The 8,815-nt window shown below is 37.8% G+C and overlaps 1 protein-coding gene across 1 annotated transcript in view; it reads right to left on the bottom strand.

Moving 5' to 3' along the window:
- Positions 1 to 4,171, bottom strand: part of RAD21 (RAD21 homolog (S. pombe)) — a 19,597-nt gene extending 15,426 nt beyond the window's left edge. The window contains exons 1-2 of the mRNA XM_009321678.1: positions 3,995 to 4,171; positions 1,996 to 2,125 (exon numbers count right to left, since the gene is read on the bottom strand). Coding sequence (XP_009319953.1) covers positions 1,996 to 2,125; positions 3,995 to 4,138 — 274 coding nt within the window. The 5' untranslated portion in view covers positions 4,139 to 4,171. The remainder of the gene's footprint in view (positions 1 to 1,995; positions 2,126 to 3,994) is intronic.
- Positions 4,172 to 8,815: the final 4,644 nt, after the last annotated feature.

Genomic DNA, 8,815 nt, shown 5'->3' with positions numbered 1-8,815 from the left:
TCCTTTTCCGACAGGCAGCTTTCCAGCCACTCTTCCCCAAGCCTGTAGCGCTGCATGGGGTTGTTGTGGCCAAAGTGCAGGACCCAGCACTTGGCCTTGTTGAATCTCATACAGTTGGCCTGGGCCCATCGATCCAGCCTGTCCAGGTCCCTCTGCAGAGCCTTCCTACCCTCCAGCAGATCAACACTGCCGCCCAACTTGGTGTCGGGCTTGCTGTCAAGACTACTTTGCTACTAGTCATTTAGTCAGTTCAATTAGCTCTGAAAGTCCCAGCACAGTACTGCCTGTACTTGGGCCACACAAACTTAGGCTTCTGCATTTAAAAGAGCTGGATTACCTAAACCACATACATACCTTTTCTTATCCTCCCCAGATGCTTAATCTGCTATTCAGTGGGCATTGTCAGAGCATGACTATCAGATTAGGCATCACACAAAACCAGTGCCAGTAGTTAGTGCCTCTCTTCTATTCAAAGGCTTAGAGGTCAGGACACTTGAAAGTGCATGGGAAATGCAGGTTCAATTCCTTCTGTAACTTGCAGGAGATCTGAGCTCTATGTTCTGCCTTCTGACCCACACAACACAGGCAATTCTGAGGTACAGATACTTCAGAAACACTCTGCCCACTGTGCTCCCCTCCACAATGGATAATCAAGAACCACTGTCCAGAGAGACCAGGACAAGCATGAGTCTGTAGTTTACTCATCTTGGTACTGGGCTAGGAATGAAGAAACCTAGTCCATCCTTTCAGGGCTATCCAATATTTTTACCTGTTGGCTGCTTAAAATAAAACATGTAAATGACTCTCAGAGCAGACAGGATCAAGACAATGCCTAAGCCACAAAGCTGATAAACTGAGAACAAAGACAAGTGCCTCAACTTGTTTCAGGTCAGCATGCCACTTTTTGTAAGTCTTGTTTTAAGGCGCTTCACTTTCTACATGTGCTCTGTTGGGAGGGGGAAAATTGGGAGAACAGATTGCCTTATGAATTTAAACAAATTTATGTGTTCTCATGACCCTGGGAAGTTAAATGCAAGAGTAAAGAAAAAAGTGGCAACAGTCAACATTTTGCCACTGAAAGCTACATAAAGTTTAATGCTTGAATCACAACATGAAGATCAGGAAATGAAGATAAAGGCATTATATACCTTTTCTCAAATTTACTGTTGCACTGGCTTTCAAGAGTTGCCTTTTAAGAAAAAGTCTTCCTTAAGTTCAGCTTTTAAATCTATCACACTCACAAACTTAAAAAGTTAGAATATGATTCAGCAGCTGTGAGTATCCAGCAGCGTCACTGCCACAACTATACTCCGGCTGGAAAAAAGTTTCCCAGGCCAGAATTAAAGAAAACTATCAATGGTGTGTAAGCCAAGTAATTAATTGCTGGATGGAAAGTCACTTCAGGTATTAATATGGCTCCCCATCCTCATGGAAAATCTTAAGAGTAAACAACAATAGAGGGGGAAGTTATGCGTCACACATACAAAAGGGAAAATATCTTTGTTGCGCACATTACAGTTCACATTACTTCCAGAAACTAAAATGTGAAAGTGGTAAAAACACAGCTTACTTCTGTGTTTCTTTTGTAACTCATGGCAAGGCAATCTTTACCCTCGATGGAAACAAGCTCCCTTCTGTGCTTCTATTCAGTACATGCAACTGGCCTTTTTCAGACTTGTGACAGAAGGTGGTAAACATGCAGCATATTTCCATTTAACATCATACACCAACAAGAGCCAAAATCATAACTTAGATTTTACTGCATCAGCACTAATAGGAAAAGTTTTCATGCAGACTTCAATTGAAAGATGTTTTTCAGCATACAACTCAGTCACACAGCCAGCCTGAAGCTGCACTAAAGTATCTTCTCCTATAATCCTGTATAACTTTATGTAATTCTTCTACAGAGATAGGAAGGTAGAACTGTACACCTTCTTAATAAATACAATTATATAACAATGTAACTTTTCAGAGTGCTTCGATAAAGACAGATACCTGGACGAAAAGCCATCTTAATCTTAATGAAAGCCTCGTTACAGTCTGCAAGAAGATATTTTGCTTTCCTGTGGTAGATTCTAACAACGCCTAGTAAGAGATGTCCTGAGGTTCGAAGTGCCATCTTCACCTAAAAACATATCACACAATCAGTGAATTAGAAGTAGCCTTACTTTTTTTCCTTTAATGACATTTCAGTCAGCTTTGCATGAGTTTTTCCAATAACATCAAGTATCCAAAACAAGTATAAAAATCAGCAGAAAAGTGAAGAAAGAAAGAATGCAAAGTCTAGAGTTCAAGATGATACTCTACATATTATTTATGGATGACCTGGCAAATATCAGTAAATTAATAGCAGCTCACTCTAGGAATTCCCAAACACTGCTCTGTCTAGTGTAAAAAAAAAAAAAGACAAGACAAAACCCATTTTACCACATCTTCTTCTGACATCTTTGTTACTTTAATTGTGAAAAAAGTGAAAGATACAAAAATTTGGACAGCCATAAGTTACAAATTGGTTAAGTAAAATTTGGTTAAAAACTGTTACTTGTTACCTCTCCATCTTCTGTCCTGCAGTTAAGGAGAAAATCAGAGAGAAATAGTGGAAGATGTGGGGTGTCCATAAACAAGCACTGTCACATTAAAACAAGTTTAAGTTCCTTTCCTCTTTAACCTCACTGCTTTACTATGTAATCAAGCATCTGCTGTGGGAACAGAAAACTGATAAAAAAATTCCAGGGAAGGACTCTTCATAAGTACATTAGTCTGAAAGAGCATGAGACTTGTGTTGAAGGGTTCATGGAATAATTGTCTCCCAGAAAGATTAAGCCATACAGGGTTTAACCTCAAACTAAGAATTCAAAATTTTTATTGCATACAATGTCTTTCTAATATTCCAGCTGATGAAAGTGTTACACAAAGTTAAATATATGAAAGAGTGCCTATCAATTTCTCCTTTTTCTAAAAGAATGCTGCAGCTCACTAGTGAGTCCATGAACATTATCTTCTTTCTAAATCCTTCCAGAGCTGACACTGAACCAAATCACTGTTCTGGAATAGCAAGTATCTCTGCAATTGTACTATACATTTTTTGCTTATACTTAGCAGTTCTTCCAAAATCCAGAGTAGCATTATAGAAACATTGTTATATTTGTATCAACCAAAATAAAAGATAAAAATAAGTTTTTTCTTTTTCAAATAGTTGCTTTTCTTATAAGACATTCAGACATCTGTTAAGTGACAAAAGTCACAACCATATCAGTCCACTAGTTCTTAAATGGAAAATTTCATTTTCATGAGTAGTAGAGGGGAAAAAAACCCCACCATTTAAAAACCCAAGTTCCTCAAAATTTCCTCTGGTTTCACAATAGCCATCCAGAAGTGTTATGTTCTTTCAGTTTTGTCGCTATCTATTCGTTTCACAGAAAACCATAGACTAAAAGCTTCAAAAGCAAGGCTTTTACACCACAGTGTAGCATTTTTATTATATGGAAAACTATCCTCATGTAACCACTAACATTACAAGCTACCACGATACTTCAGATCTTTTTGTTGTAGCTAAGCAGAAACATGCTTTGAACTCAGGTCACAAGCACAAACAAGGATATCTTAAGTGTTATTTCTACAGCTCCCAATGACTTTTTTTTAAAGAGTGTCATCATAAGGCCTTTAAAAGTTACTTCTTAGAAAGCCTGGGCCTTCCTCTCTTCCAGACATGTGCTTCTAAATGATGCATGGTACATCAAGATACAAGTCCTCCATTTATACAAAGCAAAACATTTTGTAAGTAACTTGCACGACACTTTAGCATTAAAAAATTGATAAGAAAATACTCTTCAGAATCAGAGTCAATAGAGTATTTCACATCTGAACAGACCTTTCCACCCTTTAAAAAAGCAATATTAAGAATGTTATTTCAGTGACCCAAATAGTAACTACCACCTGTATACACAATTTCTTTTCACTAGAAGATAACATTACATCAGTGTAAAACAGATACCTTTGGTGAAATGATACTCTCCACGCTGCTCTCCAGATTACATTCAAAAACATGGGCTTTGGTTAGCTTCTTATCCCAGTGGGCCGCCAGCCAGATTTTGGCCAGCGGCCCACGCTTGCTCAGGACAAAGTGAGCATAGAACATGGTCCCAGATGTCTAAAACGAAGTGCAAACCTGTAAAGAGAAAGGCAAATTTACTTTTTTTCTAGAAACATCCTTGTAAATACACCCCTCATCCGCAGTACGCAAAGCACATGTTTGCTTTTCAACCATTAAGGTCAGACTATTTGTATAAAATATTTAAGAAGCCAACGCTTACAAGTGGTGGCCATGTAATAGCATATATATTTACTGCAGAGGAAATATGAAACAGGAAGAACAGCAACCAATGACCATTTACATAATTTAAAAATGTTTACCATCCCGCAAGAAAAAAAATCTTGAATATATTAAACTTTGTGGTAATGATACCAAACTCACATAATACAAACAAACGTGTTTCAGTTTTCAGTCCACAGTAGTTTTCTACCACTTCCATTTCTTTCTACTCTTAATTCAGCAGCTACTACTATACTATACCAGTATATATTCTTCATTGTTTGAGTAAAACATTCAGCATGATAAAATACAGAATCCTAAACTTTTTGGACTTGACCATATTTTCTTAAACAGAAAGTAGAATTATGTCTTCACTTGAGCAGACTGCTCTCCATTTCATAATCCTCTTAGTAATGCTTCATATTTTTTATTCAAGTGTTGATAAAAATGGTAAGAAAATTAACTGTATTATTCCAAACTTCCTGAAGATTTCATTTTCTTCTTCCTCCTTCACCAGAAAAAGACTTCCTTTTATCTACTTATTTAGTAATTACCTTCTTGTAGCTGATAATATGCCAACATATCAAACCATGGGGAAGCAGAACAGCATGATGTCTTACTATCTAAACATGCCAATTTCATGCATGAGGTAAGCATATGATTCAGTTCAAGTACAAGTTGAGAAAACAAAAAGTTTGCTTTAAAGAGGTGGAAGATTCTCCACAAACAGCTTTTTTGCCAGCAATATCTGTAACTACGGAAAAAGAAATGAAAGAGAAGAACAGGAGAGATGCAACAAGTGCATTTCAGTTTTTACCTCCTCCATGCCTACAGAAAAACTGCCAGAGGAAGCACAGCAACCTAACAGTAAAAGCAGGGCAGTTTAATCTGGGCAGAGCCAGTGTAAGGAGCATTTAGTTTCTAGCCATAAAAAAACCCCCACAAAACAGTGCTTCCCAAATGCATGCCAACACAACTTATAAGCAAATAGGGAACACAGGGAAACACAAAGCATTGGTAAACATGACAGCCAGAGAGAGATTCTCAGGAAGCCAATTCCTAAACCATACCAATTTACTTGTAGGTAAAAGAAACAAGTTTCAAAGCAGCTAGGGTAGAGCTGTTGATATTTATAGGGTATGCTTCACAAAAAAAAAAAAAAAAAAAAAGAGAGAGGAGGAGCACAATTGTGACTGCTAGCAAAGTAAGTATAGGGGCAAGAGAAGCACTGACATCACTGGTTCAGTGGAAGCAAAGCCAACCTCTAGATATCTGGATAACAAATGAGAAATTCTAGATCTAGGGGTAGATCCCTGAAAGCAAAGGCCAATAATCTCCCCCCCCCCCCCCGCGTTTTTTTTTTTTGAGTGTGTTTTGTTTCGTTTTAATAAATGGGAGTTGAAGGAATATAAAGGATAGGAAATATTATCTTCGCAGTGGTACCACACTCCATACTTGTACCCACTTATAGGTATGGTTCAACATGAAAGATGATGAAAGCTTTGAATTTCAGCTGCATTGAACAGAGTTGTTTGGACAACAGAACTGATTATCAAACTTATCTGTCTAATGACAGACTGGCCACTGATTCTGTTCATAACCAAGAATGGACACAGTGGAGAGGATTTAAAGGAAATAAAGGCCATATTCAGCTTCAGCTCGAGTTAACACAGTAGATAGAAAGGATTAAAACTACTCTTAGGCGTGAAGTTGATAGCTTGGAGTCATAACAGAGCTGCAGATTACAAAAATCTAAAATGCCATTTTTATTTGTCAAGATTGTGTGGGGGCTAAGGACAGCACTGCACAAAGATGGACATGAACAAGCTTTTCTAGGAAGCACAATGAAACAATTTTGGAAGTCTCCTTGATCAATAAAAGTTATCCAAAGGAAGGTATTCTACTCCCCCCGCCCCAAGTGTTTTTTGAAGGACATCACACTGTCTCAAAGGCCAGCAGACAATTCAATCCCTTGTGCATCTTCAAAGGCCTCACAGTATTTTTTTATATGCAGAGACATAACTTTGCAGCACAGCATTTTGGTATCTTGAGTTGCTACCACAAGCATGCACTGCTCTGGTAACAGCAGGCCTGTAAATTACCCCTAACTATGAGGAACAGGGGAAAACACAAACATACAGTTAACAAAACTACTTGTATTACTCCACTAAAAACTTCCAACAACAGTTGCAAAAGAATGTACTTTGATTCATGAAGTTTGGCACAATTATCCACCAATGTTTTACAATCATTAAAATACGTAACATGGGCTTCACAAAACTTCAAACATACTTAATTGTAATGCTGAAGATATACTGAAGATTTCTTGTTAAGTGTGAAACATACTATTTAGACAACTCGGACAGAAACAACTTACCACTTTTAATCCCAGATAGCAAAGGTAATGCAAGCGTAAGACAAACAAGTATCTAAGAGTGAGCAAGGTTCCCCAAAAACTGAGGTGTTGGGATCACACCAAGGCTAATGATTTCACTTTTTTTTTTTTTAAAAGACACATTGTCAGAGTTCTTTAAAAGACAGAAAAAAGTTAACAATCCAAGTCAAAGTACTCCCCATAAGGGGGCTTAACGTATGTGAATGGGTTTTGAAACATGCTTCGTTAGCAATTAAATCAAAGAATAGAGGCTGAAAACCATTGCACCAAGGGAAGGCACAGAAACAGTAAGTGGTCACCTGTGTTTGTGGTGTTTCCCAGGTTTCACTACCACTCAGTACTGAAGTTATGGATCAAACCTAAAATTTGCTTGTAAGACTAATGAGAAAATTATAGTACATGTGCAGGGTACTTAAACTTTTGGAGTGAATAAGAACCAAAAATAACTAGCTTCTGACAGAGGTCGTCTCTTTCTCTTCATCTATTAATGAAGCCTGGCCACAGCGAAATACATGAAGAGAAACAGTGACAATCAGACTACAGATAGCTTTAAAGTGTATTTTAATCTGAACTGTTATTAACGAGTAGTACTTCTATTCCCTGAAGCACTAATTTCCTGCCACAATATGAGTCTTTGCCACTTCCAAATTCCAGCAGGTGCTCTGCTCTGTATGGTAATACCTGGGTTACAGCAACTGTACAAATCCCACCTTCACGGTTCTGAGCTCTAGCAGTTCAGCTACTGTCGTTTAGAGCATCAGCACAATTGCTTAAAGCAGGCCCCTAGGGATGCTCTCCCCTTCCCCAATTTTTTTTTTTTTCAGATAATCCTTTTCCTTATTTCAGGCTTTTTGTCTGATCTTTAATTCATAGGGCAGTATGCTGATGCAATGGCATAAAAGAAGTAGATTTTCTGGCATAATTCGAGACCGGGATGAATGTTAAAGGAACTAAGAGTTTCTTGGAGTGGCAGAGTGCTCATGCAGACACGTAAAACATATGTCGTTGGCTGCAAAAGCAACTCATAAGAATCCTCAAAAGAAAAAGGGTAGCTGATGGCTCTTAAAAAGCTTTTAAGGTAAAACAAAACTGTTAATTTTTGAAATTGACTGGAAATGAACCAGGACCTTAAAACTTGTTCTAAGAACTTACTCATTTTTCTGTCTTGCTTGCACTGTTTTGAGGCAAAATACGTACTCACACAAGACCAGGTAGGACCAAATCCTGATCTTGCCAAATTGTGCTTTTAAAAGACTTTAAACCTGATTTTAATTAACTTCGAACTTGCTTCCATGTGCCACAATTGTCCTCAGGTTCCTCTGCCTAAATTGGTCCTCCACAATTGCATAATCTTATTTTTAATATTTTTCTTTCTATAGAAGTGTAAAAAAGGCTATAATTCCATACACAAAGTAACTGAACACGTAAAGTGAAACTAATATACAGATGGTACACAGGGTCTGATCCAGAATCTGCCTGTTTCATTCTCTCATCTGAGTATCTGGTAATCGATCCTCCCAAAGAAGCAACAAGAAAATTGGGTAGATGCTACCTATGAACTTCATCTTAACCATCAATTCACAAATATTAACTCTTAAAATCCTTCTGCGTATTAGAATGGCTATCTAAACTCTGAAAAGCACTCTCGCGTAGCTTGAGTCCTACTCTTCAAGACATTCAGAAAGAAGCGTGATGAACTAAGTTTACGCTAATATTGCAGACAACAGATACAATATTCACCATATTTTAATTTGACCATGGTTCAGTCTAGCCCATTAAATCCACTTGCCTGTTACTCTACTAGGTCAGGTTATGTATACACACACCAGTTCATAGGTTAAGTTCAGTCTTCAATTTGTTTTATTGTCACCTACTTTTGTTCCTGTTGTAAGGCTACTCCAGAACCCTCTTCATCCACTGATTAGTGGACAACTTCCATACTGCAGTTTAAAAATCAGCTAGTCATTTTAATTCATTTGTTCTTATGCTATCCTTCAATCTCTCTTCTCTGCTGGTTCCTCCCTACACACGTATTTTCTTCCTATGCTGTCCCTGTTTCTGTTTTGCTAAAGCAAGCCAGCCCTGGGTGATTTGGGGAAGACTGAGCT

The sequence above is a fragment of the Pygoscelis adeliae genome, unplaced genomic scaffold (assembly GCF_000699105.1).
Source record: "Pygoscelis adeliae isolate BGI_AS28 unplaced genomic scaffold, ASM69910v1 Scaffold111, whole genome shotgun sequence".
In the NCBI taxonomy this organism is placed as follows: domain Eukaryota; kingdom Metazoa; phylum Chordata; class Aves; order Sphenisciformes; family Spheniscidae; genus Pygoscelis; species Pygoscelis adeliae.
Note: the sequence above shows the minus strand (reverse complement) of the source record. Positions and strands in the feature narration are given on the sequence as shown.